This window comes from Dendrobates tinctorius, unplaced genomic scaffold (genome assembly GCF_039654945.1).
Source record: "Dendrobates tinctorius isolate UK_male_01 unplaced genomic scaffold, ASM3965494v1 ptg000007l, whole genome shotgun sequence".
NCBI lineage: Eukaryota > Metazoa > Chordata > Amphibia > Anura > Dendrobatidae > Dendrobates > Dendrobates tinctorius.
Window position 1 is genome coordinate 38,995,001 of NW_027361675.1, and position 21,347 is coordinate 39,016,347.

At 44.4% G+C, this 21,347-nt stretch overlaps 1 protein-coding gene across 1 annotated transcript in view; it reads right to left on the reverse strand.

The window, feature by feature from the left end:
- LOC141087786 (schlafen family member 9-like) overlaps positions 1 to 20,911 on the reverse strand; it is a 176,917-nt gene extending 156,006 nt beyond the window's left edge. The window contains exon 1 of the mRNA XM_073573635.1: positions 20,830 to 20,911. Within this exon, the coding sequence (XP_073429736.1) occupies positions 20,830 to 20,847 (18 nt within the window). The 5' untranslated portion in view covers positions 20,848 to 20,911. The remainder of the gene's footprint in view (positions 1 to 20,829) is intronic.
- Positions 20,912 to 21,347: the final 436 nt, after the last annotated feature.

Here is a 21,347-nt window from a genome sequence, read left to right on the forward strand (position 1 = left end):
GTACAATGTCTGCAAGATATGTTTTCTGTTGCAATGTGCTAACAAATCCTCCATTTTGTGGGAAGCTGCCTGCCAGTGTCTCAGTTACATTGCACACTGCAGCAGCTTCCCTTCCCCCGAGTGCCATAAACCAATTTCCTGTCACCCCATTTGGCTTCTCTCAGCCTCAGCTGAAAGAGGGAAAAAAGTGCGGGAAAGGAAAAAGGTCTTTGTTTGAAATAAAACTATAAGAGCCTGCCCTGCGAAAACCGTACCAAGTAGAGATATGAAAATCATATTTTTGTAACCTGAGCGGTCCCAGCTTCGATACCGCGTATCTTTCAAAGTTCTACCCTGTCCAGAACATGAGATAGGATTTGCGCCCAAATGGACGGTCATATCGCATAGATGTTTGATGTTTTCTTGATAGGCTCATTACGCTGGGAAACATGATACCACTGATGAGTCCATACCAGCTTCTCCCATAAAGTTATAGCTAATCTAAGTTTTGTAGCCAAAACATAACTTGGATAAGAGAGGTGGGATCAACCCAGAATGCACCTCTCCGTGATGTTACATAGGAAAGTCTATAAAGCATTCCCTGGGCAAACCAGCACAGAAGAGCTCGAATCCTCGTGCTGAGCAGAACCCAGATGAGCGGAGACGTGCAGCTCCGCCTCCACCCCCCTTAAAGCCACATGGGATGCCAACTGACCACATGTGAGTGTGACTTTCTATCCTTTTATTTTATATCTGTACTGTACATATTTTATGTCTCAATTTTATAGCAACTTTTATCTGTAATCACTGTCCTCTTTCGGAAAATAAATGAATTATTTAGATCTGTCTCCATGCTCTAAGAATCGAACTATACGCCTTTGATAGATAATCGCTACTAATTCAAGGGGTTTGCCACGGACCCTCTTAATTTAACACTGTGAATTAAGTAACCGTGACTGGTGGCAGCGCGTTGTGTACGGCTATTGCGGCTTGCTGGCAGTTTAGAAGGGTCTTATATTGCTGAATGAGGGGCTGCGGCCACAGCATTGATAATTCCCTTACTGCAGAAGCCCGATTGCCGGTTCACAACAGGCAGCCCGTCCGGCGACTAATTATCCTAGGTGCAGTTCCCTGACTGACCTGAGGGTAAGGGGGGCGCCGGAGAGCTGCGAGTTCCAAAGTGGAACTGAGAAAGTGGGATATACATAAATCCCCGCAGTACTTGGAAGATTGATAGCAGTGGCGGGGCATCCAAATTAAACCCCCCCTGCGGCAAATTGTAGAGCGAGAGTAGCTTGCTGGATATTTTGGTCACATGGTGCCAGTGGTGGGATAACTAAGATAAGCCCCAACTGTGCCTGTGATAGCCGTGTGCCGGCAGTGTGTCTCGTCCCTCCGTCCGCTGATACACCCGTGTCAGTGGTGGGACTGTGACATAGTGGTGACACAGGGTCCGCTGTCCGTCGCGTTTTGGTGGCAGCGGGACCCCCGTTAGTCGCCCGTATTTGGACGAACGGCCGTGGGCTGTTCGTCACACCTTTCAACAGCAAAAACTTTAGTCAGCGGCACGTCCCCAAATTTCTTCCACAGCCACTTTTCAAAAAAAACTCAGTAGAGCTCCTCCCTTTCGTTTTTTCAGGAATCCCCACAATCCTGAGATTGTTCCTTCTGGATCTATTCTCGAGATCATCATTTTTTGCAGCCAGCTCTGACAGTTGTTGCGCAACCTTATTTGCAGCTTTCTGCAGTTTCACTACATTATCTTCTGCAGTGCTCACCCTCTCCTCCACTTCACCCACACGTTTATCCACCTTCTGCATGGCCGCATTAATATTTGCCACCTCTCCTCTCACATCTTGCACTTGCTGGATCAGCATGTTTAGAGGCTGCTTGCATGAGGAGACCAGCATAAAAACATCTTTACGGTCGGTTCTCCCCTAGGCTCAACTGTCCCTGGCCCCCTGCTGCAGCCTCCTTATTACCTGCTTCTGTCCCGTTCTGTGGCTCGTTCTCCCCCTCAGACATCTCTTCCTCCTCCACTTTAGGGTCCGACTCAACCACAGCACTCTCAGCTGCTTCTTCTGCTCCCTCTGTCCTGGCAAATTTCTTCAGCTTAGCGGCGGCCGCCATACGCCGCTGGCATTCAGTATTTGCTTTGGCCGCCTCCTCCCTTGCGGCTACGCCATCTTAGATGCAGCCTCCCTCACCCGCTGTCTCCTCCACATCATTACTGCACTTCAAAAGGCACCGTCCGGTGCCCACAGCTAACCAGACCCTTCAGCCATCCACCGCAACTTAAAACCGGTAATTTTCTTGTGGCTATGCAGGATTAAGGTCACTATCTCTGGCGGGAGGTCTCCCCTGCACGCCCACTCACATCTCCAGCTAGAACACGCCCCCAGTCTGTTTCTACAGTGCAATCCCCATCCGTGGTGTTCTTCATAGGTCCCAAGTGCAAAAATGGAAGACCCGTCCCAAACCTCCAACGTAGGCCTTGGGCGGGCTGCAAGGCATGGCTGGTCTCCTTCTGGGACCACATCTTCAGCCACACCAAACGGGTTTTTGTTCTGTGGTTAGTTGGCAAGTGAACTTTGACATTTAAAGGCTACACGTAAAACCAAGAGGAAGCAATTAAAGAGGCGCTAACTATTTACGGATAAGAGTTTTGGACCATTCACGATCACAGTGTCCTGGCAACTTGGCAAAACCCTACCGGGTTAACTTTAGCTTTTAAACTATTTACAGTAACATGTTCCTTCTATTTACTCCTGCTGTGTCCAGGGCAATTCCTGATACTGGCTGCTTCCCTGCAGGGGAAGTTCATAGACAAGAGTCACTCCTGGTGACACAGAGTTCATGGTCAATGAGGCCGTACACTTTAAGATCACGTCCCGCCACCGGGGTTTGGGTGGCCTGATCGTGCATTTTGGGTCGGGCTGGAACTACAGCTGTGGATAATGTAGTAGGTACCGGTTCCACTTCTTGTGCTGGTGGACTTGCAGCACGGACTTGTGCAGCTTTTGACTTTGTTGCTACTGGTGATGCTTGTTTAGTTCAGACCAGTGCAGCTTTATTACTGTGGGCTCTGGTGAACTTGTTACTACCGCAGGTGCTAAGGGGGTTAGTGAACAGACTGGCAGCGTAGTAAATGGGCCCACTAAAAGCTCCTCGGCTACTGGGGCAGGGTCGGCGGCAGTACCTGTCGGTGGTGTCATTCCGGTATCAGTGTCTCCTCCGCTGAGATCAGGGGCCGCCGGATGGGACGCTGCTCCACCAGCTTCACTCTTTTCAACAGGGACATCTTCCACTTTTCCACTGTGGTCAGCTTAGTGCCCAGGAGTTGACGACCCAGCTCCTCCGCTTGAACTCCCAAGAGGTCCGGGACTTCCATGGGCAGCGTGGCAGGGCGTTCGTCCGGTAAGCTGGGGGAGGCTATCGCTTCCACCCCACACTCCTGGTTCCCACTGCTCACCATCTTACCTGGTCAGAGGGTGCCAGTGACATGGACACTCGTGACCCAATGACTTTCTCCAGCACCGTCTCCTTCCACTGAGTTATCGCAGCCAGCTGTGTCCGTAAGAAGCGGCGTGTCAGCTCCTCCACTTTTCCTTCCAGGAGCGCCAGGTCAGCTACCAACGACCGTGTGGAGCCTCTATCTTCCTGGTCGAGGTAGCTTTCAGCTTCCACCCCACGTCCAGCAGGCCTCCATCCACGGCTTGCAATGGCATCTTCCAGGTGCTCTCTCTTCTCTTTCCTGCCGCTGGGTCTTTCTCCGCCCACCTGTGGGCAACACCTTTTCCACCATACCAGGCCAGTAGTAAAGGCAAGGGGCAGCCATGATGTTTCGCGCCCTGGTTCTGGTACCGCCCACGAAGGCACGCCTCACTGTATACCATGTGGGGCAGTAATGGCAGCCATCTTTACAGTTGAACAAATTCACACTCTTGCACATTCTTTTATGTGCACGGGACCCCTGTTAAAGGGTCGGTTCATGCTGTTCATGACACCAAGTTGGATCGCCCGCCAGGGCAGTGGGGATACTTGGTACCGGGCCGCTTCTTAAAGGGGAAGTGTCACAGCGGAAATAACCCGGTCCGTGGCCCTGGGCGCCCAATTAAAGGAGGTTGATGAGGAGGGGGATAATAAAGTTTGTAACAAAGCGTTTGTGACGCCACCTGAGGTATTCGGTCAAGGGACCAAACGCTGCTTATGCAGAACCTCTGGGATGATGACAGGGCAGCAGAGATGGTTTCGCTCTCCACAGGTAGAGCTGTACCCCAGGGCAGCTTGAATGATAAGTGTAAAAGATGATGTTGGTGGATGTAGTGCAGGGCAGGTGACACAGGAATAATTCAGAAGACACAGCGGGATACAGTCTCCAAAGGTTGATTCACTGTTCTGGTGCACACAGATGCCCGCTTGGTGCCATGTCCACCGGGTGGAGTCCAGCCAACTCCCAGGAAGATCAGGATACACCTTCCCAGGACTCCCTTCAGTATAAGCCTCTCACTGTGCTGGCTTTCCGCCTCTGTTGGGTGCAGGTCTTAGTCCTGGGTGGTGCTCCCTCCTTACCCGAGAATGGGGCACCACACCTCTGGGTGAGGTGCAGTACCTCTGTGGCAACTGGACCCTTAGGGGAGCCACATAGGTGCCACATTGACAGTAGCGCGATGCTGCAAGAAGTAATCATCCCCAAAGAGGAAATATAGATGGAAAAATCCATCTTCCTCAGGATGAATTTGAGAAATGCCAGAACAGCATGTCCACAATTGGATGCCATGCTCAAGCCTGATAGCACACGAGACCCAGCCTGGAGAGTCTGGTCATGCTCAATTGATGTTTGCAAAGAGACCATGTCAAATGATGCTAAAATAGTGGATCAGTTACTTTTATAATCTCAATTTTATTTAAAAAGCCACTTGTGTCTCTAATATATGAGCGAGCATTTGTAGCAAAGTCATGTAAAACTTTATCCAAGAAAATAGTGATTTTATTAAATAATGAGCTTCCCAGACACTATAGGGGGTTCTCCAAGTTCTTATACATCTTTGGCAAGGTATACAGTACATGTACAACAGAAGAATCCACAATCAAATATTCTGACAGCTTCTGCTCACCCTGTGGATGTGGAGCTCTACAACAAAAGGAACTATCAATCATGTACTCGTAACAGTCACTTTGTGGAGTCATATATTCAATGCAATGTTTAACCAATTCTATTATTAAGGTGTAGGTCTAATGTGAAATCAAGATATATGTCTGCTAATGAAAGCAGAGCCTTCACTTTATTTGTCTGGTCTTCTACCCTCACCTCTTTACTTCCCATTGTCCCTTTTTCCCTCCTCTTTTGTTCTTTTTTTTGGTTATCACATTGTATATATTGATATACTAATGTTCATTAAACTGCATGACGCTGATGGTCTGTCCTACTTCTACTACAATTGTGAGGAAAGAGGGAGACAAGCGCAATATAGGGTCTTATCCCACAAATAAAGTAAGCGGTTTGACAAAAAACTGCTCACCTGGTAGTAGGTATTCAAAGCATGTATAGATAAGGGCTGCTGCAGATCCACAAGTCGGTCACCGACTATCTGAAACAGAGCTCTGCAAAGGAATATGTGGATTTCGTCCGCGCTGCCCAAATGATGAAATTCCAGAAGGTGAATAAAGGTTGACAGTGGTTTATTCTACGCGTTTCAAGGTTTTTTGCAACCTCTTCAGGAAATACCACCTATTTCCTGAAGAGGTTGCAAAAAAACCTTGAAACGCGTAGAATAAACCACTGTCAAACTTTATTAACCTTCTGGAATTTCATCATTTGGGCAGCGCGGACAAAATCCACGTATTCCTTTGCAGAGCTCTACTTATGCTACAAGAACTTCCAAAATGAACTTCTCCCTGCATTAACCCCTTCAAGCCACAGCCCATTTTCATTTTTACGTTTGTTCCTTGCTCCCCTTCTTCCCAAAGCATAACATTTTTATTTTTCCGTCAATATGGCCATGCGAGGGCTTGTTTTTTGCAGGATGAGTTGTACTTTTGGACACCACCATTGGTTTTACCATAAAGTGTACTGGAAACCAGGAAAAAAAATTGCAAGTGCGCTAAAATTGCAAAAAAATAAATAAAGTGCAATTCCATAACTTTTTTTTTTTTTTTACCATTTTCACCAAATGCTAAAACTGACCTGCCATTATGATTCTCCAGGTCATTACGAGTTCATAGATACCAAACATGTCTACTTTTTTTTTATTTAAGTGGTGAAAAAAAAACAAAGTTTGTTAAAAATAAAAATAATAAAATAAAAAAAGATTGCGTCATTTTATGAGACCCATAGCGTCTCCACTAATTGTGACCTGGGACTGGGTGAGGGCTTATTTATTATGCACCGAGTTGACGTTTTTATTGATACCATTTTGGTATAGATACGATCTTTTAATCGCCCGTTATTGCATTTTAATGAAATGTTGTGGCGACAAAAAAAAAACCCCTTAATCCTGGCGTTTTGACTTTCTCTCGCTACGCCGTTTACTGATCAGATTCTTTATATATTGATAGATCAGGCAATTTGGAACGTGGTAATACCAGATGTGTATTTTTTATTCTTCTATTTTGAATGGGGGGGGGGTTTAAAAAAAATATATAAAATATATACAGTGGGGCAAAAAAGTATTTAGTCAGTCAGCAATAGTGCAAGTTCCACCACTTAAAAAGATGAGAGGCGTCTGTAATTTACATCATAGGTAGACCTCAACTATGGGAGACAAACTGAGAAAAAAAAATCCAGAAAATCACATTGTCTGTTTTTTTTTCCTTTTATTTGCATATTATGGTGGAAAATAAGTATTTGGTCAGAAACAAGCAATCAAGATTTCTGGCTCTCACAGACCTGTAACTTCTTAAGAGTCTCCTCTTTCCTCCACTCATTACCTGTAGTAATGGCACCTGATGAAACTTGTTATCAGTATAAAAAGACACCTGTGCACACCCTCAAACAGTCTGACTCCAAACTCCACTATGGTGAAGACCAAAGAGCTGTCAAAGGACACCAGAAACAAAATTGTAGCCCTGCACCAGGCTGGGAAGACTGAATCTGCAATAGCCAACCAGCTTGGAGTGAAGAAATCAACTGTGGGAGCAATAATTAGAAAATGGAAGACATACAAGACTACTGATAATCTCCCTCGATCTGATGCTCCACGCAAAATCCCACCCCGTGGGGTCAGAATGATCACAAGAACGGTGAGCAAAAATCCCAGAACCACGCGGGGGGACCTAGTGAATGAACTGCAGAGAGCTGGGACCAATGTAACAAGGCCTACCATAAGTAACACACTACGCCACCATGGACTCAGATCCTGCAGTGCCAGACGTGTCCCACTGCTTAAGCCTGTACATGTCCGGGCCCGTCTGAAGTTTGCTAGAGAGCATTTGGATGATCCAGAGGAGTTTTGGGAGAATGTCCTATGGTCTGATGAAACCAAACTGGAACTGTTTGGTAGAAACACAACTTGTCGTGTTTGGAGGAAAAAGAATACTGAGTTGCATCCATCAAACACCATACCTACTGTAAAGCATGGTGGTGAAAACATCATGCTTTGGGGCTGTTTCTCTGCAAAGGGGCCAGGACGACTGATCCGGGTACATGAAAGAATGAATGGGGCCATGTATCGTGAGATTTTGAGTGCAAACCTCCTTCCATCAGCAAGGGCATTGATGATGAAACCTGGCTGGGTCTTTCAACATGACAATGATCCAAAGCACACCGCCAGGGCAACGAAGGAGTGGCTTCGTAAGAAGCATTTCAAGGTCCTGGAGTGGCCTAGCCAGTCTCCAGATCTCAACCCTATAGAAAACCTTTGGAGGGAGTTGAAAGTCCGTGTTGCCAAGCGAAAAGCCAAAAACATCACTGCTCTAGAGGAGATCTGCATGGAGGAATGGGCCAACATACCAACAACAGTGTGTGGCAACCTTGTGAAGACTTACAGAAAACGTTTGACCTCTGTCATTGCCAACAAAGGATATATCACAAAGTATTGAGATGACATTTTGTTTCTGACCAAATACTTATTTTCCACCATAATATGCAAATAAAAGGAAAAAAAACAGACAATTTGATTTTCTGGATTTTTTTTTCTCAGTTTGTCTCCCATAGTTGAGGTCTACCTATGATGTAAATTACAGACGCCTCTCATCTTTTTAAGTGGTGGAACTTGCACTATTGCTGACTGACTAAATGCTTTAATAGTCTACATGGGAGACTAGAAGCTGTGATGATCCAATCGCTTGTGCTACATAAAGCAGGGCTGCAAGTGATAAGATCTCAACCAGGATTGGTTGACCTTAGTGACTATGCGTTATGCCCTGATGTCACCGCTGCTGCCGTCACCGCTGCTGCCGTCACCGCTGCTGCCGTCACGTGACCGTTGCTGTGGACATGCTCAGAAGCTTTGTGCGCTGTTCACTCTGTGTGTCAGGCATGAGCGTCAGCTGGATTGCAGTCACATGATTGCTTCCTGGTGATGCATTAGAGCGTGGTGGCGCAATTGGGTATTGCATGCGTATTGAACCGCGATTTCCCGGACACACACTGGCTTCCTGTTACCTGGGTGTTTGGATGCTCTCTGGTGATTGGTGAATACTCTACACATCTCCCGTTTAGTTCCTATTGGCACGCTGTGGTGAGTATATTGAATAACTCATTCATATAAAATGCATATTCATGACCTTATGTGATTGGGCCCCGGTAACCTGGGCACCGTTGCTTTTATATACATGCAGAAGCACACTCCGGTCCCAAGTTTCTCGCATAACACACGCAAGTGTGACCCCGACCTTAGAGTGACATGCCAAGTCTTCCAATACGCAAATAGGGGCACAAATATAAATTACCTATTCAAAGAGAAAGAGGTCTAAAACTCTACTGCCACCTATTGGCATGTCACTCTCCACAAGGAGAAACGTTACTCATTGGATCCTGGTCAGAATCCTCTCACCTAGCCAAACCAGATCTCACACTTTGCACTTATGAGGGGTCAGCACCCCGAAATACCTTGTCTGCAGATTGAGACTCTGGTTTAGCTTTTAACCTAAGTTATGTGACAATGCTCATTAAAGGCATGATATTGACTTAGAATTTCTACTCCCAATAGGTGGTACTAGAGTTCTAGTCCTCTTCCTCTCTGAAGGGGCAATTTGCATATTGTAAGCCTATGTTCACAGGGTCCCTTGCAAAACTTAGGTCAGTCATGTCCAGATATTGTGGTCATGACTAGCTCCATATGACCATCTGCACAAGGGCAAGCACATGAGCTGTCTACTATTTGCATGAACTAGTCTGGTCCATACGTCAGACTAGACAAAAGCATGTTGCTATTTTTTCACACTGACCCAAGATCGGGGTGAAAAATTTCCCATGTGAACTAGCCCTAGGCTAACACTGGGTCACAGTGCAATTTGCCGTCCATATGAAAATCTCACGGACGGAAAAACACATTTTTTTTTTGTTTTTGTTTTTTTTATTATGTACCCTTATACAGATATATTTAAGTGGTCACTATCATTTCAACTACTCGTTCTTGTCCATATTTACTTTTAGGATTGCTAAACACAATAGGTGTGTTATGAATCCTGGAGTGGACCCAATGGATCGCGGCACCGACCAATCCCAGGCGAGCTGACCAGGTAGAACCAACCCTTATACAGGCACCACTAGGGGCAGGCCCAGGGGGAGGTTTACCACAATAGCTAGTGCCAGAGGGGCGGCTCGAAGACGAGAAGAATAGGGGTACTCACTGAGAACTAGACGGAAGGAGCAGCCACAGGAGTCACGGGATCCAGGACAAGGCAGAGTTCACACCGAGGGCACTGGAAGCGTACAGGGACAGAGCAGAGCCACGCACTGGAGGCGTACAGGGACCTGGGAAAGCACCTGTAAAGGGCAAGTGCAGGAAACAATCAGGCCCGGAAGCACAGAAGCCACCAGATATACCCGACACTGGACGCAGGATATGGTCACTTCCGGGTCAGGACCTCAGAGTACAGCGAAAATCCTCCGGCAAGCTCACGGCCGAGGCCTAACAGTGCGCATGCACGGACATCGGGGACCCGGGGAGGCCGCAAGCACAGCGCGGACCAAAACCAGCAGCCTGCCAGGATTGCGGACGGGCATGGTGGTAACAAGGTGCCACTATAGTGCATGTCTTCTTTCTCTCTGAAGAGGCAATTTACATGTTTAATTTTCCAGAGAAGCATTGCAATTCCTTTAAATCGTTCCACTCCGGAATGTCACTCTCCATAAGGAAAGACAATAGCACTTAGACCCCTGTCAGAGGCCTCTCATCCAACAAAGTCAGACCTCTTACTTTGCACTGATGCAGGGCAAGCACACTGTAAAATATGTCTGCAAATAGATGCAGTGGCTTAACTAGAGTCCTGGGGGCCCAGGTGCAGCATTTGGACCTGGGCCCACCCCCGCATGTTGGTCAGATGTAAGGGTCCTAGTAGCCTTCTGAATTCTATAAGAAAATATGTGTTGACCCCATCCTGTATTAATGTCCCCATTCTGGCACCCTTTCTGGTATATACTGTACATCTCATCTTGGCATATATGCCCCCTATCCTGGTATATATGTCTCTCTTCTTGGTATATATGTCCCTCATCCTGGGCCCATTCATTCTAGGACACACAGCCAGCTGAAATATATACTGGAATCAATGGGACCCCCCTACCACATTGACCCAGTCACACCCTCTGCAACTGCGATCATTGTTGAGTTAGCTTTTATTCAAAAAGCTGGCAAGGGTTGATATTGAAATTTAGGATTTCTACTTGCAGTAGGTGTCAAAGTTTAAGTCCTCAACCTCCCTGAAAAGGCAATTGCATATTTAACCCTTTAATGACAGCCAATACGTCTTAACTGACCTGAGATATAAGAGAATATCATCCTCATACAGGTAACAAACCAGCAGCTGTCAACTGTACACTATAGCTGACAACTTGCTGTATCACAAACAATCAGTGTTGACACTGTCCATATCTGTTTAACCCCTTAGCTGCTGCTCTCAAAAGTGACTACATCAAATAAATGGTTAATAGATTGTGGGGGCTTCTGCTTTAATCTAATTGACACACCGAGATCATGATTGTGTGATCCTGGTGTTTGCCATAGCAGTTCATGGCCAAATAGCGGCCTTAGAGTCTCCCGGCTCTAGCGGCCAATTCAGAAGTTAGCGACATTTAGGTGGTAAACAAACACTTTTTCATTCCTGCTATACCACTTTGAATTGATTCCTGAAAATCATCTGAAGGGTTAATAAACTGACAGAAGTTTTCAATATGTCAGGGGGTGCAGTTTTTAAAATGTTATCACGTTTGGGGGTTTTCAATATAAAGCACCCCCAAAGTCACTTCAAACCTGGATAGATTTCTCAAAAAAATACAATTTTGGAAATTTCTTTGAAAAATGACTGCTGGGGGCGTGGCCTGGACTGCTAATGGCATAGGACGTGCAGTCTGAGTGCTCCTGGTGTTCATCACCCAAATCTACACACATCTACCGTTAAAAAACGTTCTATGGATATATCCAAACAAAGGTCCCATCGGGCATAACATACAGCCCAACATCAGGCCTTTTTGGACTTTACCCCACAAGGATTCAAGGAGTTTTTGCAAGCACCTGTGACCAGGAAACTAGGCCTCCCTGCAGAGGCCTGCAGAGGCCTACAAGGCCTGGACAATCTACCGCTGAGCCTGAGTTCAGATAGGAAGATCCGGGCAGTCTCACCCTCCCAGCATCCATCCAGTCTCATACCGGACTTTACTTCTAAATTTCGCACCAAACAGGTCTATATTTGCAAAGCTACAGCCCCTGGAGCCTCATACTCTGGCAGAATCCGCCTCCCTCCTACATCACGGCTCTCCGGAGGCCCCCGCAACAAAGAAAAGAGAGGTTTCCCATTAACCTGCACAGGTCCCCCTGAGACCGAAGTCCTCCCGAGTCCCCACCGCCATCCACGGTAAGGACGACTAAACTATTTACTAAAAGAAGCAGGCGCATCGGCGCTCATTAATAGAAAAGCCACTGCGCAGGCGCATAAGCCCCCCCAACGCTGGCTGATAACCCCGAGCGGTGCAGGGCAATAGCATAACAGGGGTTCAAATACACAGCTCCCGCAGCCATTGCTGGACCCAAAGGGCTCCGACCTTACCGCCAACCCGTGAGGCGGAGTCACCCGCTGCAGAACAAGCTCACATAGAGCCTTAAAAGAAGAGCCAGCGGCTGACGAATCTGCCGCTGTGATAAAACGGCTAGATTTACCTGAGCAGTGCGCAGGCGCGCACTACAACAATAGTATTCCCGCTGACGGCGGGCGAATCTGCTGCAGGGCATAATTGAACATCCCCTCACAGCGCAGTCGCGCTCAGATCCTCCTCCCTCCCCCCATACAGGCTGATAACGCCGAGTAGCGCCACAACGGCGGCTGCAAGCTCACGAGAGCGTTGCAGATAGACGCCGAGGGGGAGGTTGATCAGCCTTGGAACACCGCCACCAAACAGTTGGGAGTTAATAAAAGAGAAAGTTAACCCCGGTAATAAACACAGAACAGAAAACGCAGTGACTCTACAAGAAAAGGACCGTGCTTACATTATTAATGTACAAACATACCTGCAACAAGTCTTATTAATGCCAGAACTCCTAACAAAGCTCATCTAAAGGATTTACCTCACTTTTCCCCCAGGATACTCATGCTTTGGCTCACATATTGAATAGCCTAAATAACATGCACCCTGACCAAAAGGTCTAATAAATCATCCTAAAATCTGACTCCCACCTTCACTACCTTCAATAAACCGCATTTCCTCAAGCGGACAAAAGCACATTAAATAAGTCTTACCACATCCTGGCTTCCACGCATCGCCATTGTTAAAACAGAACTGTCCATTCTATCTATACTCAAACAATAAAGGTCAAATAGACCACTTGGACATCCGACCCTCATCTTCACTACCTTCTTAGGCTGTGTGCACACGCTGCGGATTCCGCTGCGTTTCCGCAGCGGTTTTGGCCGCTGCGGACACGCAGCAGTTTTAGCTGCGGTGTACAGTACCATTCATTTGAATGGGAAAAAAAAAACCCGCTGTGCCGACGCTGCGGAAAAAACCGCGCGGATTTGCTGCGGTTTTGAATCCGCAGAAAGAATTGCATGTCAATTCTTTCTCCGGAAACCGCTGCGGGTTCCTATCTCCACCATTGTGGAGATAGTGAATCCGCAGGACCAAACCGCAGGCAAAACCGCAGATAATCCGCAGGTCTTTGGACCTGCGGATTATCTGCGGTTTTTGCAAAATCCGTGCGGATTAATCCACAGCGGATTCCGCAGCGTGTGCACACACCCATAAGGTCTAATTTTGTTTTACTGGTAACCCTAAGCAGTGAGCTACAACAACAAAATGAGCCAAATTAAACAAACAACCAAAAACAAAACAAAACATCTGCCTCTGCATCCTCTTTACCAATCAGGTCTGACAAGGACAAGGGGTATAAATCACATCCTTCTACTAACCTAACCAACACGACTAGCCCAACTAGATCCAGAACCCCTCATAAAACAACCACCAACATGGACACGTCAATCTCCGCGAAAAGGGGAAAACCAGGGGCCTGGAGCGAACAATTTTCATCTCTAAATGAGCCTACAAATGACTCTGAAAATGACTCATGGTCATCGCCAAACTTAAGCCCAGAAAAATCTAGGCTAAAATTGGACATAGACAAAATAGACCATGACAACATCGAGGCCTACATGGCCTCTCTGGCAGATAAAATAAACAACAACCTCAAAATTACTCTGAAATCAACCCTGGAATCCCAGATGGAGATCTTTAAATCCACTTTCGAGACTTTCAATAAAAAATTAGAGCATCACGAAGTCAGGATGGTAAACATGGAAAAGAAAACTGAAGAAAATCATGAAGAAAACCAACGAATCAAAGCTGAACTCACCCAGCTTAAAAACAAACTGGCAGACCTAGAGAACAGAAGTAGGCGGAATAACATAAAAATCAGGGGGATACCTGAATCTGTCACCCCGGGTAACCTAGAAGAATATGTTAAAAAGGTGTTAAAAAAAAAATTGACCCAACCCTGTCAGCTCAGGACACGACCATCAACCGCATACATAGGCTGCCAAAGCCCACTCACCTACCAAAAGACCTCCCAAGAGATACTATCCTTCGTATCCATTTTTTCCACGTTAAAGAACGAATTCAAATCATAGTCAGGGACAAGGGTGGGTTCCCTGATCCATACTCACACCTCAAACTATATGCGGATCTCTCAAAGGCCACGATTGAGGGTATAAAATCTTTCAGAGATATCACCACCCCACTCAGAGATAACAACATCCCATACAAATGGGGATTCCCGTTAAAATTACTTGTCCATATCAACGGCAAGACCACAGCCCTACTATCTACAGAAGATGGCAGGAAATTCCTCAAAGACCTGAACATCAATCCCAGGAGCAAGCCGACTTCCTTTCCAGATGCTAAAGCGGCAACTTGATCCATCGTCTTGTCGGAAACTCTTTGTTGAAAAAGTCTAACATTGCGTCAAAATGTTGTGTATGACAACCTAATTTGCATTACATTGCAAGACCTAGTTTCTCTCACTACAGACTATAGGTTCGTTATTTTACCCGTTGGGCCCGAGATGCTCACCACCAATATCATAGAAGATGACGACATCGGGTACACTCTACCACAAACTTTTTCCCCTAAAGGTTAAGTAGTGACCGCTGGTGCGGCCTGCTTCAGGTGGCCCTCAAAAATTTTCAGTTAAGTTTGCTATTGTATTACGTTGTGTTTTCTCTGTTCTATCGTTCTAACAAGTATCTACTAATACACACTCTGCTACAAATCTAAGGTTTCACCTAGTATATGCTATAACGTGTCTGGTAATCACAGTAACTTTGGATCAATTTTCCACAAATCAACGCTCTTAAGACATGAAGATCAGCTTGTCCACCTACAATGTCAGAGGACTCAACAGCCCTAGAAAACGGTATGTAATCCGTCATGAAGCAAACAAGTTGGGCTCTGACGTTGTGTGTCTACAGGAGACAAAATTCAAACAGGACTCACACCCAAGCTTCTCACAAAAATTTCCCATATGCCTTTGAAGCCTCAGGTCCTAAGAAAAAAGCTGGAGTACTTACTCTAGTTAAAAATACAATTAATTTCAAGTTTATCGAGGAAATTAAAGACGAAAAAGGACATTTCCATATTTTGATATGCTCTCTAAATGACTCAATTTATACCATTGTGAATATATATGTGCACAACCAAGGACAAATAAAATTCCTGAACAAATTACTCAAAAAAATCAGTAAAGTAAAAAAAGGTTCATTGATCCTTGCGGGCGACTTTAATATGGTCCCTAACGGAAATATGGACTCCTCAGCCCAAAATAGGCACAAAACAAAAACGCTCAACAATTGGCTGTATAGTAATGAGTTATTCGACCTTTTCAGATGCATAAATACCACTTCTATTGAATACAACCATTTCTCTGACCCCCACCATACTGCCTCAAGAATCGACTTGATCTTAACGGATATCTTTTCCCTCCCCAAATTCCATTCGGTCTCCATACTCCCAAAAACAATATCCGACCATGCCCCGGTAACTGCTGTGTTTACAGAAGGCCCAGTCACCAATCACCATTTCCTATGGAAATGTAATTCATCAATACTAAACATCCCACATATAAAAGCAGAAATTGGTTCAGCACTGTCAAATTACTTTGGGGAGAACGAAGCAGGTCTCAACAGTCCCTATACTTGCTGGATCGCCCACAAAGCAGTCCTGAGAGGGGTCCTGATTCGGATCTCTTCAAGATTTAAAAAAGAAAATAGAGAAAAAATAACAAACTTACAGAACCAAATAAAAGATAAAAGAAACACTCCTAATCAACAACCCCAATTCCAGTTCCAACATCCAAACAGAACTCTCCAAACTCAAACAAGAGCTCAGAACATTAATTTTTTCGTTCTACGATTCCGCAATTAAAACCAGTCAGTTTAAACAATACCAAAACCTGAATCGTCCCTCAAAGTACATGTCATACAGACTCAAAAATACTAGACAAAACAAAAAGCAAAAAACACAAATATCCTGAACTAAAAAGTAAAAAATGTATACTGCAAATAATGCATAAAGGTAATAATAATAAGGGTATTTAGTAAACATAATTTTGATAATTATGTGAACAAGGGTCGAGCGGCTGTGTTTTTTGCCTTTTGTTTTCTCTGGTTAATGGTCATGTGTTGATATGCACTTACATTGTGCATACACATTAACTTACTTTTCTTAGTTCAGATTTGTTTTTTATTCATTTCATTGTGCATTCAGTGCATATATGGGTGTGACCGCCCTCTTTCTGAGCTGGGAAAGCCATCCAGTCTGGCCTACACTGTTACTAGTGGTTCAGCCGCTCGACCCTTGTTCACATTCACGCCACTTGGCAAGTGAAAAGGTTTTAAATACTAGAGTAGGGACTGTCCCACAAGGGTTGCCGTGATGTGGCGGGATGGCTTGTACATTATTTTGATCAAAATTATGTTTACTAAATACCCTTATTATTATTACCTTTATGCATTATTTGCAGTATACATTTTTTACTTTTTAGTTCAGGATATTTGTGTTTTTTGCTTTTTGTTTTCTCTGGTTAATGGTCATGTGTTGATATGCACTTACATTGTGCATACACATTAACTTACTTTTCTCAGTTCAGATTTGTTTTTTATTCAAAAATACTAGACGTAGGCACAGAATAGACGCTATCGCATCCACCAAAAACATCCTCCTATCCCACCCACAGGACATAGCTAATTCATTTGCAGAATTCAATAAAAACCTGTACAACATTAACCAGGACTCCCCACAATTCGATATCAATGCTTTTCTAGCATCAACAAACCTCCCAAAATTAGAAGAAACTCATAGACCTTTTGTCTGCTCCATTCACAGTAAAAGAAGTCTTGGACACTATAAATCACCTCAAATCATTCAAAGCCCCAGGCCCAGATGGGTTCTCCAACGACTATTATAAATCCTTCGCTGACACGCTAGCCCCACATTTAGCCAAAATCTTCAATACCGCTTCTAACTCTGGACACTTCCCCAAGGAAATGCTCGAAGCCACCCTCGTCCTGATTCCCAAACCAAATTCAGACCCAACATCAATGAGTAGCTACAGGCCAATCTCTTTGATCAATACGGACATAAAAATCTACGCCAAAATCCTTGCTAACAGATTAAGCTTACTCCTACCGAAACTTATAAATAACGATCAAATAGGATTTGTCATTAACAGGCAATCAACAGATGGTACGAGAAGGCTGATTAACCTAATCAAACTAATCAACTCAAGAAAAACAAAAGCTACAATAATTTCGTTAGACGCGGAAAAAGCCTTCGATCGACTTAATTGGGATTATTTAAATGCCACACTAGGAAAATTCGGCTTCTGCCCAAAATTCATCAGAAGTATTAGTGCTATCTATGACAACCCCTCGGCCAAAATTTATGTGAATAACCACTTGTCACAACACTTCCAGATAGCAAACGGTACAAGACAGGGTTGCCCTCTTTCCCCGCTTCTGTTCGTCCTGGCCATGGAACCCCTAGCCCAACTAATTAGAGAAGACCCCGACATTTCAGGTATAAAAGCGGGCCATAAAGATTACAAAATCAGCTTGTTCGCTGACGACATAATTTTAACCATATCAGACCCAATCAAGTCAATAGTTAAAATCCAAAACCTGCTGTCCACATTCTCACAAGTGTCCTACTTCAAGATCAATGAACAAAAATCCAAAATTCTCCCCCTAAACCTGGATGACAATCGAATAGAAACCATTAAACATTTATCCTCCTGGAGTTGGTCACTCGAGCACATCACGTATCTGGGACTGAAATTTTCAAATAATATTACATCCCTGATTCCGCTTAACATGAACGCCCTTATTAAAACCATCTCTGATGACACGCTCACCTATGGGAAAAAAAGCTTATCTTGGTGGGGCAAAATCACCACTTTCAAAGCATACAGCCTTCCAAAAATATTATATCTCTTCAGATCACTACCCCTGCCTATGCCTACCTCAATTCTAGCACATCTACAAGTTAAAATCAACAATTTCATTTGGGGGGGCAAAAGACCCAGGGTCACAGCAAACATTCTCTACAGCAATAGGAGATTTGGTGGTGCTGGCCTGCCCAACGTATCGGCATATTATTCCTCCTTCTTAGTTAAGCAAAGCCTTTATTGGTGGCCAACCCCTGACCCTCCAGCATGGTACGAACTCGAATACACTCTGAATAACAACAATTCTCCATCTCGCCTCATATTGGAATCAATTCTGCTAAAAAGAGACCTTTCCCCATCACATCCCATCTTCCGGGCCACACTGGATGCTTGGAAGTTACTCGCTAAAACAAAAAAAGGAGCTAGCAATAATAACCCACTTAGATCCCTTTCACTCCACATCATTACATACCTTTTTGGACAAGAAGTAGCTCCGGTATGGGCGAACTATGGCATAAGGAAACTTGGAGACCTCTACGGAGAACACTCTAATACTCCCTTTAGCGTAATAAAGGAAAAATGTAAAATCCCCTCTTCCCTATTTTTCGAATATATAATCCTAAAAGATATAAGAAAATTCATAGAGATAAAGTCAAAAATTTCAGAGCCCGCCATTAATATGCTTAATAACATTAACCATAAAATCTTCTGGAGCATACCCTACATTTACATATGGATGAATAAAAACCATGAATTAGTCAAAACTAATAACTTATTGAAATGGGAGCAAGAACTCCACTTAACCCCTAATATACCAGACTGGGAACACGCTTGTTCTATCTCAACGTCCGCCACTATATCAATGTCTTACAAGAGACCCACTACAAGATCCTGTCTCGTTGGTACTATAGACCAGCTAGACTGTCCAAAATCAACTCAGAAAACTCTTCACTATGCTGGAGAGGTTGCGGTCACCATGGAAACATTCAACACATATTCTGGTATTGTCCTTTATCCCTCCTCCTCCTATGGTCTATATCCCTCCTCATTAACTCTCTTCTCCCTAAACCTATCACACTCTCTCCTCAGTTAGCCTTGTTGTCCCTTAACTCTCAAGATATAGAAAATTCAACCAGCCCACTAATCATTCATATACTCCTAGTCACAAAAAGCTCCATAGCCTTCCATTGGAAGAGACCTGATCCTCCAAAAATTCAAGACATTAAAGAGAAAATCGCACTCCACAAGTCCTTCGAGCTAAAAATGGCTACTGTTAACAACAAACTTGATAAATTCACAAGTAAATGGTTCAGATGGATCAACCTATTCCCTCTAAGTTAAAGTTCTTCTCTGGACACTTAAATCAAGCTATTGTCTTATGTGATTGCTAGTTTTGATTACATGACTGCAAATTGTTATTGTTGCTGTTTGAATTATAAAATAACAGTTTACCATGGAAATAATAGGACCACTTGGTCCCTCCTTTTGTTCCCCCTCCCCCATCCTCCCTACCGGTCCCCAACATTGTTAAAACCCTTCAATAAAATTATTTGGAAAAGAAAAATGACTGCTACATTTTTAAACCTCCTAAAAGGCTAACAAAATAAATTAGCGTTTTAAAAATGGTGCTGATGTAAGGCAGCCATGTGGGAAATGTTATTTATTAATGTTTTTGTGTGGTATTACTATCTGGATTAAAAGGATAATCATTCAAAGTTTGAAAATTGCCATTTTTTTTTAAATTTGTCAAGTTTCTGATTTTTTTTTTTATAAACAAAAAACATCAACCTAAATTTACCATTATCATAAATTATAATGTGTCACGAAAAAAAAAATCTCAAAATCACTGAGATTTGTTGAAGCATTCCAGAGTTATCACCACATAAAGTGATACTGGTCATAATTCCAAAGACATACTGATAGGGAATTTAGATTGTGAGCCCCATCGGGGACAGTGATGATAATGTGTGCAAACTGTAGAGCGCTGCGGAATATGTTAGCGCTATATAAAAATAAAGATTATTATAATTTATAGGGAACCTGTCACCCCCTCCAAGCGATTTTAAGTAAAAGAGCCAACTTGTGCAGCACTAATGCTGAATTCTGTCAAGGTGGCTCTTCCTATCGCGCCAGCGTGGAGGTGCGGCCAGAGATCCCGCCCCGCAGTCGCTTATGATTTATTCACACTGCGGGGCTGGGAATCTTGGGAATGACAGCCGCCGATAACTACTGCGCATGCCCAAGATTCCCAGCCCCGCAGTGTGAATAAATCATAAGCGATAGGAAGGCCAGGCAGCGGTCACTGCGTATGCCCCAGAATACATACTACAGCGCTGGCACCAGGATTTGAAAAGAAAAATGAAGAGGCGGAGCAAACAACGCAAGAAGACATGAGTGACGGATGTGAGGTGTCTCGGTCAGCTGGGGAAAGACCTGCCCCCCTGTCAAATATCAGGTATGTCTGACCAATTTTAAAAAATATTATTTCTGCGGTGGAAGGTACCCGAAATAAAAGAGCCACCTTGACAGAATGCAGCATTAGTGCTGCACAAGGTGGCTCTTTTACTTAAAATCGCCTGGAGGGGGTCCCAGGTTCACTTTAAAAAATTGGCCCCATCACTAAGGGGTTAATTGGCCTTTAAGTCTGCTCACACAGGCATGTCACTCACCACAAAGAGAGATATTATCTGTTAGATGGTCATACTGATGACATAAAGTGATATTACAATCTTCATGTATTTAAAAATTTGGTTTGCACCTTAAAAGTGATGGCCATCCAGTTGTCTCCATTCCTTCTGATCTGCTGTCTGATGCTAGGTAAAGTCTGCTTTAGGTAACAGAAATGCTGAAATTACAGGAAGGGGAGAGGTGTGGGGTATTGTTCTGAGAGGCAGGATGCTTTCTCCTAATGTGAGCAGCAAAAGTTAAAAGGTGATTCAGCATTCGCAAAATAAAATTCTGTAGTTAAATCTTCAGATTTATTGAAGAAAGTTTAAAACTGAGATGTATATAAAAACATCACAGTACAATACATTGGAAGACACTGGGTCTATGCGTTTTGAGCGACAGTTCTTAACCCTTTCACGACATGCGCAGTATAAATACGGCACGAGTCGGAAGCGAGTGTTTGTAGCAGTCTCACGCAGCGAGCCCTCCCCATACCCGGGCAGACGATAGATATGAATTACAGCCAAGACCTGCCACTAACAATCACAAGGGAAGCTGTTAACCTGTTAAATACCCAATTGACAGCAGCATTTAACTTGCACTGACAAG